Consider the following 27,623-nt stretch of genomic DNA (forward strand, 5'->3'; position numbering starts at 1 on the left):
ATTTGCTGCACACTTTGTTATGCAGCAATAAAACATTGCACACTGCTAGGCTCCAGAATCTTCAAGAAGAGTAGCAGCAATTACACTAGTAATTCTTGGATTGGCATAATCTCTCATCTCACTTTCTATACTTCTGATTAATCATAAGACTGACTAGCTACAATGAATGAGAGAAACCAAAAAATTGTTATTGCACTGTCGTAGAATTTTAGCCTTTATATTTTGTTCCTTTTAACCTTTCAGTGTTCTGAAGATCAAAGAGACAAAACTGAAATTAATCAACACTTCAACTACAGTTTCTTTGAAAATGTAGGAACTGAGTTTTGGGTCACAAACATAATGATTTCCAAATTTTCCCTCTTCTGGAGCCATTTTTCGTCAACTTCTATTCTCCCCAAAGGTTTTGAAACTACAAATACAATTCAGATTAGTGTTTCTATACTTATGACATACACAGGAAACTGTAGAAATCCCTTGAAGGTAAATTTCAGAAAAAAAAAAAAAAAGGCTAATTTCAAAGCAATGACATGAGTACATAGCAGGAAAAAACCCAACAAGATCCTACCCACATCATCCCTTTTCTATTTCTTCTGGGTTTTTATACATCAATCTTCCTTAGCCTCTTCTCCACAGTAAAATTAAGAATTATGCTAGCAGTGGCATGCTGGACTGAAATAAGAGCATGATGAAGCAGATAGTCTTCCTACACTCAAGTTATTAATATATACAGAGTATTAACTTGGAGGTACTTAGTAAGTTCCCATTACTAGAATGGTAAATTTCAGCTTGTTAACTATTTCCCATACAAATTTTTTAATAAAACTTCTTCTGTTCCATTGATTTTTTTTACTGGATGTGAGCAGAGTACTAATAATGAGGCAAGATTGTAGGAATTATATTGTTAACTAGAATAGCAAGCATAAATAGCACTTTTCCATTCTACACTCATTCTGCTCACCCAGCTTTGTTGTTACATTCAGAGCAGGCTTTTCTACTGTCACTTTCAGTTTCAGCAGTGATTACACATTATCTCTCTCTATTAAAACCATGATCTGCTTGATTATGTGCCCTAGCTGAAAAGTACAGTGAAAACAGGAAGCAATTTAAAATGGCAGTTTGGCATACCTAAATAATTTCAATTACTTAAAGTTCCTACCAAACCTTTTTTTTTTTTTTTTTTGTAAACTCATATTTTAGGAAAGTGGTGTTGTAAGGTCACTCTGATAAAGTACCAGTGATTTTACTGTCACTCACTGATATTGGTTTGCTATTTATTTACCATAGTATTGTGATTATGTATCAACATGTATGTGTATGCATGTCCTAATTGCTATTCACAATTTCATACTGGATTACTACTGTAGTGGTCCTCCTAATTATTAATTACATACTGACATATATTGTTGTCATGTGAAGGGTTTTTCTCTCCACTCACCATGAAAACATTAAATACCTCAAAGCTAAGACTGCCAAAATATCACTCATTTGGATCAACAATTATGACAAATTACATTTATAAACATTCATATTGATAATACAACCATTTCTCTTTTCTGTTTCTTAGACCAGGCAGAAGGGGAAAAGGTAATAACATGGAACTGTATGGAAGAACAGGTATAAAAGGATCTTAAGATTTTCACTGACAAATATCATTTGCCAGAAATAAATATGGCAAAAAAGTGTCTGCTAAAACAAAATCTCCATTTATGCAATCCTATTTAAGAGGTTAAACCCTCAAATTTTATTCATTTCTACTAATGTTCAAATGTTGAGCCTAGTGATGTCATCTACTTTTTAAAGACAAATGAGGAACAGATCAGCCATTAACAGGAACCTGTTTCTGTTGGGATTTTTTTTTTGCTGTTTTATTTTTTTGTTGTTGTTGTTGTTTTTAATAAAAAAGAAGACAAGTGTTATTTTAACGTATTTGCAACAGTGTTGTTACAGCATTTCAGATTTGAAACTTACCATCTGCCGACCAAACTTTAAACTTTTCAAAGCTGGTTTTTATTGAAGAATTCTGAACTTTTATCAGTGTATATAATCAGTAATTACACACACAGTAATGATGTTTCAGCTGCTTCACCAAGACTGTTGCAAGAAGCTTGAAGAGCAGCATACCTATGAAAATGTACAAATACACACACAGCACAATATTTAAAAGATCAAGCATACCTGTGTTCGCAGGATTTCTCCTTTTGACAGTTGCATATCACCAGTCAGCTCTTTCACAGTAATGCCAAGTGGTTCCAGACGCTTGCTGAAGTAATTTGTCATTTCGGCTGCCAAAGCCTTCATAGGAGCAACATACACAATCTGCACCAAAACAACACTCACTTGATAAATGAGCAAACCCCACAATGTCGTTTGTTTCATGGCAACCATTACAAATCACAATTTATTGTGAAATATGATGCCAGGCGCTTACAGTGAAAAATCCTAATAGTGATATATGAAAAGTAGTTATCTTAGTTGGATAAGTGTGCAGCTGTTAAAAGGACAATGGATTTTGTTTATACAGCCTCATCACTTTGAAAATTGGTTCTGCATGAAAACTAAATGTATTTTCATAGCTTTTTATCCACATAATAAGATTTTTAGAACACAAGTAAGAATGGTTTTAACAATAATGAAGCAAATAAAAACTATCCTTATCTTTAATTTAGAAAAGTCTAATATCCTTGAGAACTTCCTGATTTCATATTCCATGTATAGCATATAGAAGATTTTGCCTTACAAGTTAAAAAAGCTGTTATTTGGTTCATTAAACTCCTACCTTAAACTCATCTTTTTTGATAACACCATGCTGGACATGCTGGCGAATTTCATGAAGGATTGTCAGCATGGCAATGTTAGTCTTCCCAGCTCCAGTGGGGGCACAGATCAGCATGTTCTCATTTGTGTTGTAGGCAGTCTCAAAAACTATGGACTGGATTCGGTTTAGTCTTTTCATGCCTTTAAAAGCCAATTGTCCAATCTGTCAAAACAAACAGCACACACATCTTGGATTTTTCATAGATGTTTGTACATGTGTCTGTGCATATCTATGTGCATATTAATCATAAGAAATAGAACACATGGAAACAAACCTCCAGATTCTTGTCATAATATATTTTTTTTTTTTTTTATTCTGAGGGCACACTTCTACCCAATACTCAAATAGGGAATCAGTAAAGAAAAGAAGTTATAGCAAGATAACATCTACTAAAATGAATCGAAATCTTTAGCCTCACACTGTGTTAGCACCTAATGTTTTTACTAAAGAGTGGGACCAAAACTAATACACAGTAAAATACAGAATTATTAGTAATTAAACATTAGTAAAACAGCATTAACAAGAAAAGAACAAAATACATCTCAAAATCTAAGATGAAAAACTATGACTACTCTATTGAAAGACAAGGCAGCAAAACTACAGAACTCAATAAAGTTCAATTTTGCAAACGCAGACACATAAATTCAGTATAAATCCCTCAGTATAAATTTCCTCATCCGGGAAAAACTTCGTCTTGTAATTGATCATGTTCAGACATTTCTCCAGCAACATTCACAACAAGCTGAAGTCAACAAAAGGAACATAAAACTCATATATGTAGTACAAAAAAAAAAAAAATTAGAGAATATTTTAATAAAATAAATTTTAGAGTTGATACAGGAAATTATGCTTATTAGAGTTTAGTGCCTACTTCAATCTTACAAAGTACAAATCAATTACAGTAATACTTTTCTCCTATTGATCTCTTTAAAAAAATATATTTTAACCAGGAAAGAACCACTGTACAGTGACAGTGTCAATTTCTGCATTTTACAATTATAAAACCTTTGCAACTGAAGAACAGCCCTTAAAACATAAAATTAATTTTCTAATAAACTTAGTTTTTCTTAGTTACTTTTTATGTTACTGATGTATTTGAAGATTTTAATATTTACTTTACTTGTAAGAAACAACAAAAGTACAGTAAAGAATAGGCCAGTAAAGAATCTTCTGAAGATCTCCTTTTCCATTATTTGGGATGCTTTAATTAATTTTCAGTGGTTTTCCTATGATAAATGCCTCTCCCATACCAAATATTCCTCAATTTATTCAAATATTAAGCAAATTATTTGAGCAGGACTTCCCCAGGTAATACAAGCTCAGGAATTGTCACAGCTAAGGCAAGGCAGATAGGGCTGGAAACACCATCAGCCCTCTCACTGGCATTCCTTACCAGTCTTCAATCACAAACTCTACACATTTTCATTTTCAGTCCTTACTCTCATACAACTCTGAACTCAACACATTTCCTTCTACAGATCTTTTTCTTATTCACCACTGTCTCTTTTTTTCATAAGCCTCTCTGTTAATTCTGTGCAACTGTGTCTCCTTAACTTTGACTCCATTCTCTTATTTGCAGCTTGTGTGATTCCTTTACTTATAGCCAACTTTGAATGTGAAAAAACAACATTCACTGACATAGAAGTCAATGAAAATGCTATGCAATCAGCACTCTTTTTGAAAAATGTCCTTTTCAATTTAACAGTACCTTTGTCTTAGAGCTTTTGGGATGAAAACTTCCTAAACCTCATTGAAAAGGTAAGTATTCAAATCATGAAGTACATTTGTATGTGTAGGATTGACAAATCTCAAATATATCCAAACATCTACTTTAAGCCACTGTCTTTGGTGAAGGAAAATGAAGAATCTACTGCAATTAATCTGTACACTTTTCATCAGGTTTCTTCAGTTCTTTAGTGGCTGAATTTCAGAATAACAACAGTTTTCACTGTCACTGTTCTTGCACAATTTACTCTGCTTGCAATACTACAGGAAGAGAGCTTATTTCTTTTGCACCAAGTTTTGTATACATAATGTGCACTTTGTGTGTTATCTTCAAAATACTAGTAAATACACATAAAGTTTTCTTAAATTACTGTCTGTAAAAATATGCTGTTCTAGCATATTTTTCTTAAACTTTAAGTGTGCAGTGTAAAACATCTTTTTCCTTTAAATCTGGCAGAAATTACAATATGGTAGCCCTATGATATGTAATTGACAGTAAAAATAAATACATAATTAGAAAAATAAAAATAATTTCCTGTCTTTTTTCCTATTGGAAAATATTAACACCATGGATTAAGGCTGACTTGGTAAGAAAACACAGATGTTCCAGAAAAAAGTAGAAAAAGCTGTGTAGCAGGTTAGAAAAATTAACCTCAGCATGTTTTCTGAAAGATGCTAAGCTAATTGAAGAGCAGAATAAAGATTAACCAAAAAAGAAAACAAAACAAAACATAAAAGCCTTATTAAGAACTAAAAGTACTTTTTAAAATAATGGTATTCTGAACCAGAACCTAATTTTCCATTCAACATACTAATTAATTTTCAAGCTGGCACTAGAAATCAATATACAACATTCAGAATTACAAAACACTGAATGAATAATCTTTGAAAGTTAACTCTGCAGGACTATACTAAGGATTAAAAAAGCTACAAGACAAGGTACTTCCAGAGGGAAAAAAAATCCTAAGACATCTTCGAACCAAATCCTCATTAATTGAAAAAATATTATCTTTCCTCTGAATTCCATTTCATTCCATGCAGTAAGTACAAGAGCATAATACAAACCCAGTAGTTTAGCCCTTAGAAAATAGTAAGGCAGCATACAGAAAGGCAACAGTATGCATGGAAATCCACATTTTAACAAAAGTAGTAGAAGATGATTTTTAAAATAGTCATTTGCACACACTACATATTTTTAAAATGGAAAACAATTTTTTTCCCCTCTGGTACATAAACATCAGCCAAGGCTTCTACAGACCAACTCCTTTTCAGATAAACCAGTGAAATCCCTTCTTGCTTAAAGGGCTGTTAGCCACTGGATGGCAGAAAGTGTTTTTGACTGAAAATGAATGAGATGCAACATTTTTAGCTTTCTATTCTACAGCTGATTTAGCCCTAGAATTCAACACAAACCATAGGAAGTCTGAGTAGAATACAATCTGAGTGTTACTCTCAACTAACAGGATTTCAAGCCCAAGCTGATGCCATTTCTTCACAAGTATGAATCAATATGAAAAGCCACCAATCAATATGAGAAGCAACTCTTTCCACAAACCAGATGATACTCAAAGCAGCTGTGACGTGAATGAATAAACCCTTTGATTTTACTTCAGTAAGCTTTCCAATTCTTTCCCATGGAATTTATTGTTACAACTAATGCATTTCTGAATAAATGAGATTACACTTAATTAAGATATTCTAAATCAGAAATTTCATCAGAAAGATATTTGTGTGTTGGTGCTCTGACAGCAATTTAAAAATAGGACAAATTTGTTTAAGTCATTAAAGTAATATTCATGAACGAGTCCATACAGTTCAGTCTGCAGGCAAGCTTCAGCTCAGAAACACAACTCCTTTAGCAATACAGTAGTGGCAGTGTCTGCTTGAAATAGCACAGACCATCAGCACTTAAAATAGAGTTTTAGTCATGCAATTCATTACCAAGACCTTGCAGAAATGCTCCGTAATGAGGACTTCTTCTGTCATATTATAACAAAGTAATAAGATTACTACCCATTTATCTTAGAGATAATCCACTGCACCCATAAGCCAAGGTTGAGCTTTCAGCATTTTCCCTACTCATTGGCTTAATTTTAATGCAGAACTATTTTATGCAAAGCACCTTACATATCTCAGGTGAAACAAATCCCATTTTGCAGTCAGCTGTTCCACTACAGTTTCAGTTAAAAAGCTAATTGATCTAACTGGTAATAGCATGACTAATCCATGCTTTTTTATATAAAAACCATGAAATTCAGGAAAACAAAACTCTCATGACCCTTGTTCTGACACATAAATAAGCTCTAGGTCATCCTTCCCCTTCATTGTCCTCTGGAATGTTGTTGGTTAAAACACATATCTATGTATATATACTCATATGCATGCACAAACACGTTTTTATATGTATCTGTATACATATACACATTTCAATAAATACATTCCTACTATCCTTCTCAATTATGAATAATTAGTAGTTCCCCCCTGCTTTCTAATTACACATCTATGCACTTTAAGAATTTTTGTGCCCATGTAAGTCCTCTTTTATTACTGAAGGTACACTCAGAAATAAAAATAGATGTTAAATCTGGAGACTTCCACAGCTTCCCTCTCCGATGATACTTTTCATATTCTGCTACTTCCACGAAAAAGTGGTAGCTCATGAGATTTAGGAACAGAAATAAATAAAAATGTAACTATATAAACAGTATAAAAGTAAAATTATTTTTATATTATCATAGGAGCACTATTCGAGAATACGATTTCCTAGCTGCCCCAAAGACTGAAATATTGTCTTTAAGAGTGCACATATACATTTTAAGCAAAGGTTCAAAACACATAAAAGAAGAACTGCATGATGTTTGGATCTGCTCCATTTAGCACCAAATCATATCAGTGAGATTTCATTGGACTTAGGGGAACAATTTTTGCAGGAACAAGTAGCATACACAAAGATATGAAAATTACACAAGCGTACCAAATAGAGCTTATGACTGGCTTTGGGCCATAATCAGCATTACAATTTCTTCAAGTAAGTACAAATTATATCTCATCCAGAGTGTGGTACCTGAAGAGTTATGTGCTATAAAGGAAGTTTGGAGTAAAAAATGTTAGACAGATGCAAATAACAAAGGGCACCAGAGAACCCGTAGCTTATTTCAATACCATACCTGCTACAAGTGACTAGCCTAGAACTGAAAGCAATTCTTGCATTGTATGGGCTGTTTGGGTCACTGTTAGCAGCAACCACAGATCACAGAATCATTTAACTTAGAAATCATCCAATTAAGCCCTCCTGCTCAAAGTAGGACCATTTACACCTATGAAGTTGTGTTTCAACTATCAACAAGGATGGAGATGCCACAACCTTTCTCAGCAAAGTGTACCAGAACTCGACCACCTCACAGTAAAAACTTACTCTCCTGTGTTCAGATGAAATTTCATGTGTCTTAATTTGTGCCTATTTCCTCTGGTGCTGCCACTGGGCACCGCTGATGAGAGTCTGGCTCCCTCTTTGTTAATCATTCTCACATCAGGTATTTAAATACACTTGCCAAATTCCCCCTGAGCCTTCTCTTCAGCTTTCTCACACTCTCCTCACACAAAAACTGCTTCTGTCCTTTAATTAGATTAAGAAGTCAGAAGAATTTCTAGAAATAACAAATAATGAACCATAAGGGTAAAATTATAGTCTAACATCTTAGAGAATAACAGTCCATATAAGACCTCCTTAAATATGTTCTTAATTGGAATTAAACATCATATTCTGGAGAACTACAGTCTGTATTTTAAAATTATCACCACATTCACCGGTTAATGCAGTAAGTATTTAAGTAACAGTAGCCAACAGAAACCAGGGAAATTTCCATATTTTTAAGTTATATTAGTATCTGTAAACTCAAAATGAACACTGTAAAATTCTCCTGGATTCTGAGAGTTCAGTAGAGTAAAAGAAAAGAATCCTTTCCCTCTTATCCTGAGAGGAAAAAAAATTATATATTCATTCTATATTAAAGGATAATCTCTGCTCAAATTTACTATAGCACAAAAACTATGAAAATTATGATGATTTTTTTTTTTTGATTGCTGCTTCTAACTCATGATTAAACATTACCTCTCCAGACCTTTTAGACTTCACATTTGCCAGACACTGATTTTATTGAATTACTCAATTCTCAGAAATGGAAAAACAGTGAGTGCTGTTCAAGAAATAAAACTTTCACTAAAGAGGATCCAGAGCTCATCCAGAAGTCCAGAACAGGTTCCATTAAAAAACAAATTGCAGCAAAATTTAGGAGTATAATATTCTCCTACCAACTATGCAAACATAGGCCCTCCTTGAAAAAAAGAGACAGTGAAAACCAAAATAAGTCAAAGAATAAAAAGTCTCTAACTCTGATTTTGTGGGTTTTTTTGTTCTTTGTTGTTATTTGTTGTTGTTGTTGTTGTTTGTTTTGCTTGTCATCGGTCCTGCCTTCTGCACTCTTGAAGAAAGAAGAATGATCTATTCAAAGTCAAAAGTCTTTAGGGAAAATATTTACCTTCATATATGACAGCTAGGAGTTTACATGCCTGAAGCAATTTCAACAAAAATCCTTGTAAGTCTATAGTTACATTGTCACCAACTCTATATATAAACCACTCTCCTGATGAACAACACGATACAAACAACTGCTGCAGTCATACCTTTTCTACAGACTTCTGAATTATTCAACCACTTACTCTTGTACTAGAAAGACAACGTTGAGAAATATTCTTGGGTTCAATGTATAGATTAAATCCTAAAACATATATACAACAAATCAGTTTGAAGGAAATGACAGGACAGCACTATGGAACTGTAAGGCTTTCACTGCTCTGAGTTGAAAAACTGAAACAGCTTGGGAGATCTCTTCCCCTCACTGGGAGAACTGTGTTGTGTTCATCAACTTAGTTATAATATGACAAAAGATTATAGACAGACTGATTATACCCTGTGGTGATTTGATTTGAGGAAATGGATAACAAAGTGTTTCAGAAAGATTTTTCCATAAAAGCAATTATTTCTACAGAAAGTGTGCATAAGTTTTGGCATCCAAACAGACACACAGGAGAGATTCTGATTTTAGTGACACTGCTGCAAACTCCAAAGTATCCAATGTCAAGAGAATTATTCCAGATTATAGCAATGAAATGGAGATCAGAACACAGCCTCCTCTTGGAGCTTTCTGATGCTATTTGTGAATTACACACAAAAAATTACCTTGAACTAATGCAGCTGAAGGAAAATTGGCAACAGTTGTGGCATTTCCTAATAACCTCAGAAGTTAAAATCTTATGAGGATAGAAGGATTTGGGTTTAATTTGATCGCATTTCATCCATATTAAATGTAACCCAAAAAAGCTTTTCTTCCTCATATGATTAAAAAATATCTTAATACTGTGCAAAGCTAAAACTATGGAAGAGTCAAAGACAAAAATTGCCCTCATTTAAAAATATATATTTTAAGTCTACATTTAAAATATCTCCAGATTTTTTAGATGTCCTGTCCTGCTATTTATTGACATCTCCACTATCTCCCTGACTCTTCTAGATGGAGCAATGAGGAAACTGATGATGTTTATATGCTACAGTCTATTCTTTAGGTTTTGTTGGGTTTTTTTTTCCAATGCACACAACACTTTCATAATTTCTTATACTTAAATACAACTAAAAGAGACTCCTAGCTTTGTTGATGGCATATTGCTCTTATAAGGTATTCCCCTGGGAAAACAGTGCATCTCTGAGGAAGAAAACAGCACTATTAGATGCACACTGATTCAAAAGCAACTGCATCAAAGAGTTAACATAGAAAAACTTTTCCTAGTTGTTCAAGAATATAGACACTGCAGGGTAAAGGGAGATACCCAACAAATAATAAGGAAAGACAGTGAAGGCATTGAGAAAGTAGCTACATTCATTCTGGCCATTGGTAAAAAGAAAGGCTACTAACATGCAGCATAGAAACTGAAGTTTTTTTTTCTAACCCATATAAAATGGTTACATTTCCCAACTAAAGAGATTATGGTATGTTATGAAACTACATAAATATTACTTTTTGGAAACTGAATTCTTCTATAGATCACCCGTTGTGAACTAGCTGGAAGAATTTTGAACAACTGTATCATATAATGAGAAATTTATTCTTTTTTCTTCCGTATTCTCATTGCAGTTTTGAAAGAATGTCACTAATAATATATATTAAAAAAAAATCTAAGCAGGAAGTTGTGTTAATGAAGGCATACATTCATCCCAAAAAAAGCTGTAGCTACTCCAACTAGCCTATACAGATAACTGGAAAATTTAGTCAAAATGGAGAATATTGACAGAAAATAGCAGATAATTTTTGGCCAAACCTCAAAAGTAATGACAATGAGGAAGGGACAAGATATCAGACAAAAGGGATCAAACCCTCCCATTCCCCACAGTGAAATGTGAATGACTGAGGTATGGATCAGGATAAAGACACAAAACTTTTTGAAGGACTCCATCCAGGCATTTACATTCAGCAGTTCTCATAAATTAATAATCTCAGGATTACTGGAAGATTAACCCTGAAGGATTAATACATTAAAAACTACAGATTCACAAAACCTGAAAAGCTGATGAAGAAGGTAGTTCCAAAAAGCACTACAGATTTAACAAAGCTTTCACACATACTTTGCAAAGTGCTATAGGCTATACCTGAACCAGATATTTTGTTTTCAAAAGAATCACAGAATGGATCAGGTTGAAAGGGATCACAGTGGGTCTGTGGTCTGGTCCAACCTCCCTGCTCAAGCAGGGTCATCCCAGGGCACAGGATCGTGTCCAGATTGTTCTCGAATATTTCCAGCAAGGGACAATCCACAACCTCTCTGGACAATCTGTTCCAGTGCTCAGTCACCCCTACAGTAAAGTTCTTCCTCGAATTCAGGTGGAACTTGTGCATCAATTTCTATTTTTTGCCTTTTGTCCTATTCACTGCCACCACTAGATGAGCCTGGCTCCATCCTCTTGACACCTCCCCCTTCAGATACTAACAGACATTGATGATATCTCCTCTCAGTTGTCTCTATAGTTTCTTGCTATAGTAGTTATTAATATGTAAACATCTTTGTTTTCTGATGTCGTCAAATTACTGATACAAAGTTTGAGTGAGGTATTCATATTTAGCCTAGATGATACACGTGACAACATGCCAAAAAAGGAATATGCACAGCAGGAAGACAGTCTCCAACATAGAGACTCAGAAGTACAAAGGTCCACAGGTGTAAAAAGCAAGTGAAAGTAGAATCAGGAACACAGAGTATTATCTCCAACATAGTCTCAGATGACTCAGAGAAAAAAATGTTCATCCTTTTCAGATTCAGGGAACACAGGAGAGAAGAGAGAATATTTGCAAGTAAGTCTCCTTCTTTATATTATGTTTTATGATAAGTAATTCCTATTAATGACCAAATAAAATCCTCTTCCTCTATATTTTGTTTACTGCAAATGAAAAGTTCTTAGTTCCCTTCTCCTTGTTAATTCCCAACAAACTATTATTATATAAGGCATATTTATTAATATAAAAACTAAAAATAACTTCACACTTATATGATGTGTCTGTTTCCAATATTCTAACTGAAAGATTAAGTGGTAGGATAATTTCAATTTTCCAATTAAAATTCAGAAAAATTGTTTTGTTGTAAAAAGATACAAAACACACACAAAATCTGTTTCCTGCTTTAAGAGACTTTAAATTATTTTTTCTCCTTGTTGCTCTGCTGAGTGAAACAACTGGTCTTCAAAAAGTTTAAAAGTTTCACTGTATTAGTATTTATTGTGTGATCTTGAAGTTAACAAAAATTGTGAGTCTGAGCTGAGTAGCCCATGAGTTATAAAGTCAATTTTCTAGTCATATAGCACTTCTATTCCAAAATATTTTAAAAAACATTTAAAAGTATTTGGTGATTTCTAAGTGAATCCCTTGATGAACCATCTCAGTCCCATTCCTATCACTGAAAGACATAGCCCATTCTTACCAAAGATAAAAGATCAATTTCTTAAGGAGCATCCAGAAATTTGTGTTAATTAAAGTCAACATTAAAATCAAGCTAACTATAACTTGTCTAAAATATTTTGAATGAGAGTTAATCTTTTAAATGTTGCAGCAATTCAGAACTAGCTTATACCTCTCTTGACTTGGAAAATTCTCCCTTTTGAGATTACATTTCTTAAAAATTAAAAATAATTTTGGTCTTTGGTATAATTTGAATTTGAATTTAAATACCATCCTGTATTTTACTTTAAATGAAGACCGAATACTCCAAAGAATGAAAGTCGGCCTTCAGGGATGCTATCAAAGTAAAGCAGACTACTGCATTCTTCCACACTCATGCTATGAAATTCCACTGAGAAGTGGCTATTCCCTAAACAGGATGCAGCAGAAGCACGTTATTCATTTTCCAGTCTTAATTACCAAAACGACTAAAACTACTTTGACTTGTTTTAATTAAAAACTTTACAGATTTCTGCATGTGCTTTATACTAAAGTCCATATTCATGTCAATGACATATATGTGACCCTCTAAAGAATGAAAAATTAGCACTTAGGTTGCTTTCTCAATTTAAATATTTCACTTGTTATGATCATTTAATGAGGCAAAAAAAACACAAAACAAAGCAAACAAAAAAAAAAAAAAAACAGCTGCAAAGTCACCAGGTAGACATAATTGGATTTCAAATATTACACTGATTAAGTACAAGGGGAAAAGAGTGCTGTGAACCAGAAAGCTGCATTTCTTTTGATTTACAAGCAGCTGCACAGTACAAGAACATGTCTACCTAAAATGCTTCTTAGATTTTTACTGGTTATTGGGTTTACTCTATGAAATTCAATACCTAAAAGTCACCCAAATTACAGTCAGTTGAACTTCACAAATTGGAGCCTAAATATTATCTTCCTTAATGAAGCAAGGAACCTTGTTTTTATGAGTAAGGTAGCAACATTTCAAAGTACTGTAAAGTTTTGAAGAACAGATCTCTTTCAGTATTTTATTTTTAAATGACCCCTAATTAATTCAACACTATTTTAGACATGCAAAGGCATTAGTTCTAAATGTTTGTGTAGAAGTGAATATTTAATCTGGTATTGCAGAAGGCACTTCCGAATAGTGTTTTCGAACTATTTACTTTACGTTAACATGACAAACTATTTCTTCCTACAAAATCAAACAAAACCTAGAAAAACTATCAGAATGCTTTGGAATGTAATTGTAGCTGAAATTAGTAATAATTTTTACACATCAGGCAAAAATTTAAAAATGGCAAACAGAATAATATTTCCAGAGGATTAACTATTGATGTCATAATCTTTTTACAGTTCAATTTTTTCCTCAGTTTCACTTAAATTCACACTTCTTATACCCAAGATGGCAACCTTGTTTTACAGTATAGATATTGGAAGACTATTTTCTTAATTTTACAAGAAAAGACTACAAGCTTAGTCAGTATTTTCTTGTACAAGAACACAGCTATTTTTTTTTTCATGAATTGGAGCCAAACTAGCAGTGTTCACAGAAGTTTTGCTACCACAAGAAAATAAAAGTTAGGTGAGGGATGATGACCTGGTGTGATAGGGTAACCAATGTGTGGGAACAATGAAAGTTTAAATACCAAAAGATAAAAAGTACAAAAGGTTTAAAAGCTATTTGAAAAATTTATCCAATTACTTTTGATTGTAAAATTTATTTTTGTTTGTGCATTACCATCAACAGTGCTACAATGAAAAAGGGAACATACACTCTCACAAACCCCCGTGAGATACATCTCTCAAACTAAGCCAAACAAAAACTGAAAACGTCCTCTTTGGTAGCCTAATCTCCTCCAGACCAGCTGCATCCTTTAGTAGCACACCACACACAGTGTAGATGAGACTTCTCGCTGCCAAAACCGGGTTTCTTTTTTACTAAAAGAAGAACTCAAACTAGTTGTAAGAGTAAGAAAGTTGCTCAGAAGCTGTGCTCTTCTACACAAAACAAAAACAAAAACAAAAAAACAAACCAAAAAATCCCAGCAAAACAACAACAACAAAAAAACCAAAAGCAAAACCCTTCTCTTTTTTTTTTTTTTTTTTTTTTTTTTCCTTTCTTTAAGTATTCAGAACCGGCTTTATTGGATGCATCTTTACACAAATTAAAATCCTGACAGGTAAAAGCAGGTACTTTGTTAGATTACTTCTAGGTACAGGCAGATGCACCTACTCCCAGAGTGGCTCAGCAGGTGTTTTTCAGCAGCTGGTGCCCTTTACTGGTTTGCCTTTGTAAGTGTTCCCATTGGATTTTCAACTATTTCAGAGGCAGCACTATTCAATACACACACACTTGGCAGATGTGTAGAAAATGAAACAGGCTTAACATTTTATTCAAATCAGATGCAGTCAAATTTATCTCATGTTAATATTAAAAAAGTCCATTTCCCTATTCATATTTGCTACTTGCATGAAAAGGAGCAATCTAAACAGCTATAAGCATGTATAACTCTTACAATATTTACTACTAAATATTTTAAAGCAGTTTTTGCTTAGTGTATTATACACAGCCATGCTAGTCTAAAGAACAGACTAAAAGAAATGTTCTCTATATTCACCAGCACAGATATTCATATTAGACTTTGACCCATTTTATCAATTAATTGTTCATCTCTTTAAACTTCTCTGCCCAAGAAGAGATAACTCCAGATTTTACAGAGCTCTTTAAAAAATAATAAAAAACCCACGATTGTACATAGAATAAACAGTCTCTCTAAATAAGATCTGTAAAAGTTTCAATTACAACCTCACTAATGAAAGGACATTTGAAAACATTATTTTTTATTTGCAAGGATTTTTTCTTGCCTTATCTACACTTACTAGTGCGTTTTGCCTGTTGACATTAATATCAACCCCTTGAAACTAAAAAGGTACATAAAAACACAGCCCAGACTGATACAACAAAGAGCATATTTACCAGTTTTTGGTAGAATCCTTGCTCACTCAACATCTCCATTGTCTTAAACGTCATTTGTTCATGTAACACCAACAAACTTACAAGATGTTAAAAGGGTCTCAGTATGTAAATAAATAAGCTAACACACACATACAAAAAAAATCTGTAATGTATTTGCTGGGACAACAGGGCTCAAACCAGAAGATTTGACAAGGATGTAAGAGTTTTGCTCAAAGTGACCTTGCAGCTGGGACTGCTAAGAATGTTGGTGTGGGAAAACTCCATTTATTATGCCTAGTGCTGTTCATCCTCTGCCTGCTTTGAAAAGTGCTGTGAGAAGATTCCTGTGTTGAGATAACTCACTCTCACAGACATGCTTGAGCCTCCTGCTGGGAGAAAGATCATAAAGGCACAGCCTTGTGATAAACTCAGATGTGTGAAGCCCTGTGATATATCAGAATTTGGTAGTGGGGTGCTACCTCCCCCTTCCCCCTCTGTCCACTAGGATGAGTGAAACCTAAGGGAGCCTGTGTGGCTCTGCCTGCTGGGATGAGCTAAACCTAAGAGAGCTTGTGTCTGACACCCAGCCTTGCTGGTGAGGTAGCTAAATAAATTTACTCTTTGCATGGCAGCTGTGGTTCGGTGGTCACCTGTACATGTCAATTCACACAGTATTATACAATCTACTAACAGCACCTGGAAAATGATTTTGAAAGAAAAAAGATAAATGCTTTGGTCATCTTAAAAGGATTAAAAGCACAAGACTACAAAAGGTCTTGAACTAAACTACACATGAGACTAGGACAAACGCAACTGAAAGAACAAATGATCAGATGATATTTTAAGCACACCATTTTAAGACACTATAATGAAAAGTCATCTGAAAAATTTCTGTAGATAAGCTAAGCCAGCACGTGCTGCAAAGGAAAGCTTCATTCAGTCTGATCCAACTTGCCCAGTGTTGAACCAAAACAAATAAATCTCCTGTCAGTCTACCAAAAGAGATTTATGGCAAAGGTAGAGAGAGAACACTATTTTGCAATAAGAAAAGAGTTACATTGCTAACTACTATGTTAGTTGCTTTTTTAAAATTAGACACATATTGTACAATCTGGAAAGGTGGTGTGTAAGTGGTTATCTATCAATTTCTCCAGCAATCCTGGTAAACCAAAATTATAAGAAAGTATCTACAATACTTCCCCATTCTTATGGGACAATAGTAAAAGACTGGTTTTGTTATACTTTTCTAGTGAAATTCCTTCTAATTTGTATAAATACAGTCTGTTTATAAATGGTACCATTGCAGTGACTTGATCCACATCATCATACCAAAAATAAAATCTGCATCATATAAATAGGCCAAGGAGGATGTGGTTTGAGCAAATACAGGCTTACATCTGATCAGTTATATAATGCCTACCTCCAAAGCTCATGTGAGATGTGACGTATTTGCTTCCTTTACCTTCAATCCTCCCCATCTCAAAAGAGGTGGACTGTTTATTACTTCCACAATTGTGGATAGACACATACTGTTCCAGTAAGTTCAGGCTGCTGCTCTGTGAAAGCCACCTTTTGCTTTTCATAGAATCTGACATAAGATCATGCTTCAGTTCTCATCTACTTCCAATTATTCATCACTCCCCGTTTTTCTGCATCCTACATACATCTCTTATAAAGCCAGAGATTGGCTTGACTACCTTCTTTGCATACAGATCTTTCTTAAAAATAAAAATAGTAGAATTCTGGCAAGCTGAGGGAGGCAAAGAGAAGGATATATAAAATAGTGGTCTATTAAAAAGCCTCTGTTACTTTAATAATCAACTCTGCATTAATGGGACATTACATATATATACATATCTACATACCCATACATGTTGTACATATGTGTTTTACATAAATAGATGTAGTTTATAAAGACATTTTTAACTATCAAAAATGTATCTATCACTGTCTTTTTTAAGTTTGTGATAATGTTGGACTAAGAATGGATGACAGACTCCACCTGCCAAACATGGAGATGCTTCAGAGAAAATAGCTTCCATTTCTTATCCTGCATTTAGAGATAGGTCCTCTCAAAGACTTTAATAGTATCAAACACCTTTCCAGTGAGTCAGAAATCACAGTTTTCAAATTGTAAAGGTAAACCACAATCCTTACTGACAAGTACCACTGCATTTCTAAATATTATTTTATAACAATAATTATAAAACATGTAAGGCTACTCTGTTTCTTTTTGTCTTTTACTATCACTACTTTAAAAAAAATCTTTACGCTCAGTGCAGCTCTTTTGAGATAGTTCATTCTTTGCTCTCTCATTTCAGCTTTAGCTTAAGCTCTTATTTTGATATTATAGGAAATCTGCTTTATATATTTTGACACAGACTTCAGATATGCAAAAATACTCACCTATCAGGAGAAAGCAGGTATAGGTGGAACTACATTTGGAACAATAATCTCAGATTATTGGACAAAATTATCCATCTGTAAAGTATTTCTTAATCACATATTTATTCCTTAATATCTACCTAGTTCATTACTATTCCTCCATTGGTGTTAAGTTTTCAACTTCTCAAACTCCTGGTTAATGGAGAGTGGTCATATCTGCTGATCCTCCCAAGCTGTGCTCCTAAGAACTCTGCCTCACTGGAGCTGAGACATCCACTTGTCATGTTAAATCATGGAACCCAGACTTTCACATTTCATTATGCAATTAATTCAAAGTTGTACTATAAAATTTATAAAGCCTTGCTATCCCTCCAATGTATTTGCATTTCAAAATTAAATCTATTTGACATGACCATATCAGGCTTCTTTTTCTCTAAACTATTTAATTTTTGTTGTTGTTGTTTTAAAGATGTTACACAAAATAAATAAGGTTAGTAATCTGGCATTAATGCATTAAAATCAGTGATTTTATTGAACAAAAACCCCCATCTTACTGGCATATTAAAATAGTAGAAAGGGGTTCTGAATCCAGAAAAACGTTATGGTACCACTTCTAGTATTAAAGCTGTGTCAATAAAGTATGACTATTTTTCAAAATCATAATGGGAAGATGTTCTCCATTGCTGAAAGACAAAAATAACTTCTTAGCATTCAGGAAATCATGTAGTCACATCTATCCACAGTGAAAGCTGCAGTCAAGTGAGACACATGTTTAAAAATACTACATTCAATGAATTATATTCAAGCAAAGCAAGTGTCTTTCACAGGTGAATTAGTAACCAGCCACAGAGCATGTTTGTGTTTCTACAATGTGAGATTACAGGTGCATTTTAAAATCAGAATACCACTTTACAGCATGCACATCATAGCAAAAGATCTTTTTGATGAAGAGTAAATAAATTATTTCTACCAACAAACAGGATTGTCTTAACGGGAAATATGATCATTTTATATAAGACAGACAATAAACTGCTGGTTTGGCATGAAGCACAAATTTTTGCTTACTTTTAGCCAAAGCAATAATATTAATTCCTAGAATTTTAATGAAACAATGCCTAAAAGCTTCAGTTAAGGGTAAGTGAAATAATCAAACAATTTGATTTAGAAATTTTCCGTATAGTATTTGAAATTCTAAAAAAGTTGTCAAATACCATTAACTCACATACTGAGGAAAATTAAGTCAGAATTTGTAGGCTTTAAGACCATCATTAGTGTTGAATCTTAACTCAATATTTTTGTTCACCTCATATAGCACATATTCAACCTTCTTCAGATCCTCCCTCCCTGAAATATGAAGACAGACTGCAATCCCTAATATACACTACCAGTCATTAAAGCAATTGTACTTTGACATACATGGTTTTCCTTGTCTTAAATTGTAAGGATTACAGAACTTGTAAACTCTCCTCAGAGCAATTTCTGAGCATAATTCATCAGATAAATGACAAGACTTCAATAAAAAGCAAATTTTAAAAAAAAAAAAATTACTCCACACAGTTCAACTATCAATTGCTGTTTGGAAAATATGCAACTGAAATATGCACTAAGATCAACTTTGGAATTAATGATCCAATATTCTGGATGTGAAAAATGTAATTTATCCAAAAACATGCATAATTCTATTCAGTAGACTTACCTTGTACAATTCTAAAAACAAGAAAACATTACAGGAAAAGAGAGAATATTGATTTTGTAATAATTCCTTCACATAATGCAGAGAGAAAAAAAATTGCCTTTCTTATTTAGATCGTTAAGCAGTGCTAGTAAAAGCAAATGGAAATAACATGAAAAAAACAGAAATAAATCCTAACCTGAACACCCAGTTTAGGTAAAAAACTGAAGTAATTTTTCACCAGCAGCAATTTTTTAGATAAAACCTGTTTTCACAATCTTGAAAAGTAACTTTCCCTGGCTTGAGTTTATGACTTTAAAGGTATATTTATTTGGCAAAAAGCCTGGTACAAAACCACCTTTATAATTAATGCAAAAAATATATTTCACTAATGGTCAAGCTGCAAGTCAACAGAGTAAAGATAATAAAGCTAAGCTTGTGCTTTCCAATTTTTAAATTCTCATTATGGAAAAAACCTAGCTGGCACATCACTTGTACAAACAATACTTATGAACCACACGTGTTTTAACTGTGGCAAACCCACAGTTCTCTGAGAAATAATAAATGTCAAGAAAAGTATGTATCTATGAAGGGGGCTGGGGGTGGGGTTTGTTGCCTTTCTGTAAGGTAGGAGCAATTCCTTCCATGGGACACAGTGCACCCTTCTTCCTCTGAACACCAGTGACATTTCTGAGCAGCAGCACAGCTCCCTCCGTGCCACCAGCTCCTGCTCCCAACTCAACACAGGTAGGAAATAAACAATATGAGACGACACAGGTGGAGAGAGATTGGAGGAGGTGACACAGCAGTTCAGATCATAATGAAGAAAGGTAGGAGACAAAGCTGAAAAAGGAACAACACAGAAAGCAGGAGAGTGCTGAAGCCAGCTGTTTATGACATGCTGTGGAATGCTTTTATGGCTCCTAAAGTGTGCAAGGTTGGTCACTCCTGACCTCATATTTGCAGTGCATAATGGGATTAGGTAGAAATGGTAGCTATAAAAATTTGGACCTTTGTCATTTCACATGAGTTTCATCTTAGCACCTGTGTTTCTTCAGGCAGTGATTTCACTAATCATAAACTTCTTAGGAAAGCTAAGAAGTCATAAACTTCTTAGGAAAGCTCTGACCCTTTGCAAGGAGGTCCTAACTAAACTAAATACTTACTTTGAAAATACCAGCTATAAGATTTCAGATAATATAGTACTTAAACTAGCTTCAATGTGTTATTCTTCACTCTGGAGTGCGGTGGCAGATGCATCCTGGCTATACAGCCAATGCTATAAAAAAGAACCCCATATTGGTATCTGTCCTGATTTAAGGCATTGCTGTTGCCTTTGGTGTTGGTTCATAGAGGTCTTGCCATTTTTGCCTTATAAGAAACTATTAAAAAAGGAAGCATTACATGGTTAATATGTACTTTGTTAGAATGAGTGTCTAGAAGAATACAATTCTCTCATATCTCTTCAACCTGTGCTTGCAGGAAACGAGAAAGTCTAAACCTCAACTAATAACTTCAAATAATTTAAAATGCAAGATTACTTCCAACTTATATGATGCAGAGCTTTAACTTCTGACCAACAGTTCAAAATATAAATGAATTCCTTATGAACTCAGTTCTGACCTCAGGAGCTTCAAAGATGAAATGCAATGTTGTATTCTGCAATAAACATTACACAGTCAAATACTCTCCCCAAACTGCTGACAATGTGATCAAAATCACATAGCTCTGAGGAACAGATAGAGAGTTCTTAAAATTATTTTTGTGCAAATGAAAACATACAGACTAAAAGGAAAAGGAAGAAGAATATTTATAATTTTTAATACTATCAGGATTTCCCCAGAGAACAGAAAGTGCTTATAAAGCTTGGTATCTAATACTCAAAACTCCAGCAACAATAAATGGCTTGATTGTTCTGTGCCTTTTTTCCCCTGTGGATTTTGAATTGCATGTATATTGACTTGTTAAACATGCTGAGTATCTTTATTTGTAGACTAAATATCTTACATCAAAACCCTACCACTAATGGCACCTCATAGTAGTCAATAGCTGCAGAACTGTGAACTTCCTCGTGATGCCTTTAGAAGTTCCTAGTCATGAAATATCTAGCTATATTTACTGTTATCTCTACTCCTTGGTCACTTACTAAAATTTTAGATAATCCTGCTAATGTATCCACAGAGAGATAAAATAGAGTTATTTTATGAGCACCCATACATGCGATGGAAACACCTGAAAATCATTATTTTTCTGCTTTTGCTTACACTACTTAATAAAAAATAAAACATATTGTCAGAAAATCTTCATGTGCTCTAAAGTGATTCCAGTTAATTGGCAAAAATTTGAAACAACAACCAAGATGTTTCTGAGCTTAAAGATTTAAAACAGCCATGCAGAGAAAACAAAAACAAAAACAAAAAAAAAAAAAAAAGAAGTTTACCCCAACTAAAATACATCTTGACAAAGTATGTCTTAACTTATGCACTGGCAATTCCAGCCTCTTTTAGCTCCTTGATAAAAAATTTCTATTTATCAAATTTCAAATCTATTAATCTCATTAGTGAAATCAAGGAGTTGAGAAGTCGTGCAGCTGGATTAATCCCATAAATTTGTCATTTCTTGTTGCAAATCAATACTAAACTTGGGGGCAGGAATTAAATACTTGCATGCTCAAACAATCAAAACTGTATTTGCTGTTGACACTTCTATATTTAATCTCATAATAAGAATCATATCAAAGAGTAAAGTTCTAAAGAAGATTATTTCTGTTTCAAAATTTCACTGTAAAACTGAAAAGCAGACCTCTTGAAGATACACAATCTACAAAAGAGAATTACTTGTTAAATTTGCATAACTGATGCATTTTTTAACATTTATTTTAAATACTCTAAGTGCAACAATCTGCAAATGATTCATTTCAGGTAGGTTTTTCTCTGTCTGAACAATATATTTTCTGAAACCACTTTTGAAGCATTGGTACTTCTTGCAAAAAGTTTACAGATTAGTAGGTAGCATTTAGCTTAGGAAAAAGACTTTTTTTGCAAAAAGCTGGCATGCTGAATATTGTCATATAAAATGACAATAGCTGCAGTGGCTGTATTTTTCAATCTTGTTAAGAGCTGTCAATCAATTAACAAACACAACATTAGGTATTGTCACCTAAGCAGAAAAGAACAGATTCATATTCTAAAACTGTCTTCTGTTTTGAAAGAGTTAAATCTTTACGTAAGACAATCTTTACTCAGAATCTCAATAAAGTGCTCTGTGTATATTCTCATTTCCTGCTTTCCCAGAGAGAAAAAGGTGGAACAAATGTGTCCATGTTACATGCTGCAGAACTAAGAGACAGAAAACCTTCTCTGTACACAAAGCTTGCTTTTTATGTCTCTTTTCAAATCAATACCAAATCTTCCATTTTTCAATAGATTTGACATATACAACTAGGAGAATAAGGTACATGTGATGGAGTACAAGTTCTAGACTGCAAATAACTAGCAAGAAATTTAGTTCCCTCAGCTTTTTCACCATTTTAAATCAGTAAAAGTTGAAATGTTAATATTTGTTTTACCTGCATTTTTCCTCTCTGCTCTTCACTTTCTAAGATGATTCACACACCATACAGTCTATAACACCACATTCAACACCCCTGAACTGCATCAGACAGTAAGACTGGTGCAGAATAGTGCTGTGCAGTCAGAAGCCAACCTGCACAGGTCAAGGTACAGAAGCTCAGGCTCACTTTCTCCTGTGATCTTCAGAAGAGAACGGAAACACTGTAATACTTTCATTTCAGTGATTCAGATCACAGCTCAAAACCATAAATAACTGAAAATGTAATGCCAAAGGAATTGAGAACTGCAACTCCTGAACAAGTAGTTCAGATCAGAAATTCCTTGAATCTGAGACAACATGAAAGAGATTATACCACTGAACTATGTTCCCCAATAAATATTCTTCAAATTAATAGTGAAGAAATTAACCATCTGCATTTACCTATCACATATCACTGGAAAAACTGGCAATATTTCCAGTTAAATTTTTTCAATACAAAGTAAAAACTAATTTAGTATCTTTGAAATGGCATACTCACCTCATCTAAGTCTTTAATATAAACAATTTTCTCTTCAATACCAATAGGCATTGGTTCACTATGAGGGATCTTCACCTCTTCATACATTTTATTGTTTTCTCGCTGAACTGACTCTGGTAAGACCACCTAAAAATGTATTACAGGAAAATTAATTAAAAGTATGAAAACAGAAAGTGTCACTATATATAACTGAACAATTCTTTATCACTTTCCTTCAAAAAATGAATCCAAGCCAAAAGCAAATCTTACTTATTTATTTTTATAGATAGCACTGGACCCCTCAAATGGAAAAGAATCATCTTTACTACTCAGAAAATAGTCCCAAAACCCCAAAAAAGATAACTCTCTTTTATTAAATTTCAGAATCCGTTAGAATTTCCTAAAGCATTTATTTTGTTGAAGTCAATTCAAAGGTATCCAAAGGACAGAAAAATAGTATTTTAAGAATTTAAATGACCCTAGAAATAAAAGGAAATACATCAGTTGAAAAGGAGATTATTTCTTCCAGAGTCAAAATAAAAATAGAATATATCAAAGTCTTTAAAACCCTCTGCAAAGAAGCACTGCTGCATACATTGTATTCTGAGAAGGTGCAGACTAAGGAAACAAAGGGAACCCTGCTGCACATTGCTCATTGGGAAAGATGTGCTGTTCAAGAAGGGTCATGCACCAACATACCTTTGCACCCCCAATGAATGCTGATGTTTTCATAGCTTCAGCTCGGGAATCGTAGACGTGTGGATAATGAATTTTTTCGATGCTTATCTCTCTCTGTCTGCCTAGGACTGGCATACTTCGGGCATTCAGAAGCGCTAGTTCTCTGTGAGCAGAAAAATACCTGCAGTAATTCTGCCCATTTCAGGCTGCCATCATAAAAACTGAGCATAGTACATTAAAGTCAGAGCAAGAGTTGAGGAAATTAAATAAAAAAAAATTTACAGTGTTACTAGCTGGCACTAGTTAGACCAAAACCTTAAAACACACGGTTTAGATAAAATTCAGAAGCACAATCCAATAAGTGCAAGGCTTTCATAAAAGCAGTTTTGACTCTTTTTAAGCAACACAGCAACATGATTTCACAGTTAGATACCAGTCTCACTATATTTTTCTCAATACAAAATACAACAGCTTATTTGCTCCTAATCCTCTCCCTCCTCTACTCCTCCCACTACCTTCTAGCTGACAACTTGGAAAATAGTACCCATTAATCTTGAGAGAGAAAAAGAAAGATAGTTCTGAAAGATTTAGTACAGACTTCATAAATCCTAAGCAAGTAGTGTGCATACAGGAACTAAGAAAGATAGCCTACCCCACTAATCTGCAATTCCAGCCCACATAGATGAGATCAAGAAGATTCTCATTAAGCAAATCACTGCCTTCTTTCCTGAAAATTAGGTTTTCATGTTAAAAAAAATCTACGCTTGTAATAAAACGTGACTTGAAGTCAGAACCTCGTAATCACCAAAGCAACCTAAAAGAAAATAAACTATTATGATATGTTGAAGTAGCAATTACAACAGAAGCATTTCTCAACTTTTGGGATTTATTACCTTTGCATCCGCAGCTCTTTGGGATCAAAGCACATTTGTCCTTCTCCAGAAACTTCTCCATCTTCCCCAGCTTGTTTTTCTTTTCTGGCATTTCGTTTTTCTTCCCGACGATATTGCTTCATTAACAACTTTTCTTGTTCAGACTGAATTGTGACTTGACAACCATAATTTGGCTTAGCATTTTCTCCTATAAACTTCTTGCACTGTTCTGCAATATGATAACAGGCATGTATCTCCATAAGTACTGGATTCCATCTTTTTTCCCCAGTTTCATTCTAAAGGTTTGGGGTTTTGATGTTTGGTTTCATGCTTGTTTTGGGGGTGTGTGTGTGTGTGTGTGTGTGTGTGTGGCTCTGAGTGTATTGTGATTTTAAAAATAGTTGAGCTTTTGTAGACTGTGCAGCAGTTGGCCTCAAGACATCTAGAAGTACCATCAGGTGATGTCCCAGAGAGAGGACATTTAAAACACAGTTAATCCCAAAGCATAAAGAAGAACATTTTTTGTTTTCTGTGTTTATAATAACTTCATCTACAGTGGAAATGCCACTTTGCCTCTTATCACTGCTCTTATATACATGCACTGATAAGATAACAGATTAAACAGGGTGTTTTGGTTTTTTTCAAACAGCCTCTTCACATAAGAATTAGTGTATATGTACTAGATAACATTGTATTGAAAGCATACTCACAATGCAATTTCCTGGAACAAGTGAGAAAATCTATCCTACTCTATACAATCACAAGGACTCTTTCTTCTTTACATTGATAAGCAGCAGGTTTATCAAGAAGAATCAGAACCACAGAACAATTACAGTAAACAATAAATCTAGGAAACCCAAAAAATCTGTTACATTCACCTTTCTGAGAACAGTACTGGACAAAACCAAGACACAACCAAGTCTTTTATATACAACAACCTAGAAGAGATTTATTTTGTTTTCATTTTAACAGTATTGGTGGTTTTAAATGTTATTTTTCAAAATTCTGCAAACAGATTATTAGTTTATATAAGTGTCACTAAATATTAAATATTTAACTCAGTTATGTTTCATATATACTTCTGCAGCCAAACTCTGAAGTTAAAAACTTGAAAACCTTTTTTCACCAAATAAACCCACTTGACTGACATTTTGAACAATTTGTGCTGCTTAGTTTTCACCTACAGCAACAGTGAAACTCCTACATCTCACAGCATGCATACTGGATAAGGCAACAATAACTTGTTAAAGAGTATTGAAAAAATTCTAATAAACTGTCAAAATGTCCACATTAATTCCATCATGTCTGCAGCTTTAACTTTCTCTCTCTCTCATATTAAAAGGGGACAACAATGGATGCAATTTCCTGACCAAATTTAATTCAGACTGAACACATTAGGGCAAAGAAACGTTACTTGATTTGTCTGATAAGCACAACAATCATCTTTACTGCCACAGAAGTAAATTACATAAAAAATAGTCAAATAACTGGTGCAAAAATGCAGTTTTTAAAAAATGCAATTTTTTAAAGACACAAATTACTCAGTTGACTAAACTGCAGACAGAAATTAGTGTCTTCCCCAAGTGAAATTTTAGAAATATAATACTTCCCATTAGAAATACCACTCTGATCAACTTAAAAAGAAAAAAAGACCTTATTAAAATTAAAATACTGAATTCCAGGCCAAGAACATCTTCAATCTCAGAGAAGATACCCTAAATATCACTGACTTTTTTACCACAGTTAAAGAAGGATTCTCTCATCAGTGAAAAAAGCATAAAATCAGTTATACTTTTCTATTGTCTGAAAAACATAACATTGAAAATATTCTTCCTCCGCATTCTAGCAGAAATTACTGTGATAGATTTTACTGACGGCATAATGAAGAATAATTTCATAAAAGCTTCCAAAATACTAATTCTGCTAAGTGAGAAGAAAACACTCCTGTAACTAAACTCTATACATAGGAGAAAAATGCATTAATTCCATTTCTACTGAATGCATTTTAATTTCTTATTTGATTACCTAAGAAGGGAAAACTACCAAGAGAGAAAGCCTTGTCATATAGCAAGACATTTATCTTTGAAATAATGAACAGGCAAAACTAAGAGTTGTTGACATGAATTTAGACTAACCATTAGCACAGCAAGAGATGAACTTCTGAACACTTGCTTATGAAACACTGCATTGCAGACAAACATTAAAAAGGGGTCATTTGCATTTTGAAATTATTGTAAAGATACATGTGTCCACCATTACTGGCTCTATACACATTTCTCTAACTCTATGTGCTGTGAACATGACAGGCTGCGTGGTGCTATGTCCATGTAAGATTTATCCCAAGTCACAATCCATATGCTACCAGATTCATTTTTGTCAGAGAAGAAAGTAATAAAACTTGTTTTAAAACAATGATCTGTAAAACTTTATTTTAAAATAAAT

At 33.8% G+C, this 27,623-nt stretch overlaps 1 protein-coding gene across 2 annotated transcripts in view; it reads right to left on the reverse strand.

The window, feature by feature from the left end:
* The window catches only part of ASCC3 (activating signal cointegrator 1 complex subunit 3), a 249,066-nt gene that overhangs the window by 182,802 nt on the left and 38,641 nt on the right, over positions 1–27,623 (reverse strand). For both annotated transcript variants that reach the window (XM_079327712.1, XM_079327713.1), the window contains exons 6-10: positions 25,203–25,410; positions 24,331–24,472; positions 23,653–23,778; positions 2,777–2,977; positions 2,176–2,316 (exon numbers count right to left, since the gene is read on the reverse strand). In XM_079327712.1, coding sequence (XP_079183838.1) covers positions 2,176–2,316; positions 2,777–2,977; positions 23,653–23,778; positions 24,331–24,472; positions 25,203–25,410 — 818 coding nt within the window. The remainder of the gene's footprint in view (positions 1–2,175; positions 2,317–2,776; positions 2,978–23,652; positions 23,779–24,330; positions 24,473–25,202; positions 25,411–27,623) is intronic.

The sequence above is a fragment of the Erithacus rubecula genome (genome assembly GCF_903797595.1).
Source record: "Erithacus rubecula genome assembly, chromosome: 2".
NCBI classification, from domain to species: Eukaryota; Metazoa; Chordata; class Aves; order Passeriformes; family Muscicapidae; genus Erithacus; species Erithacus rubecula.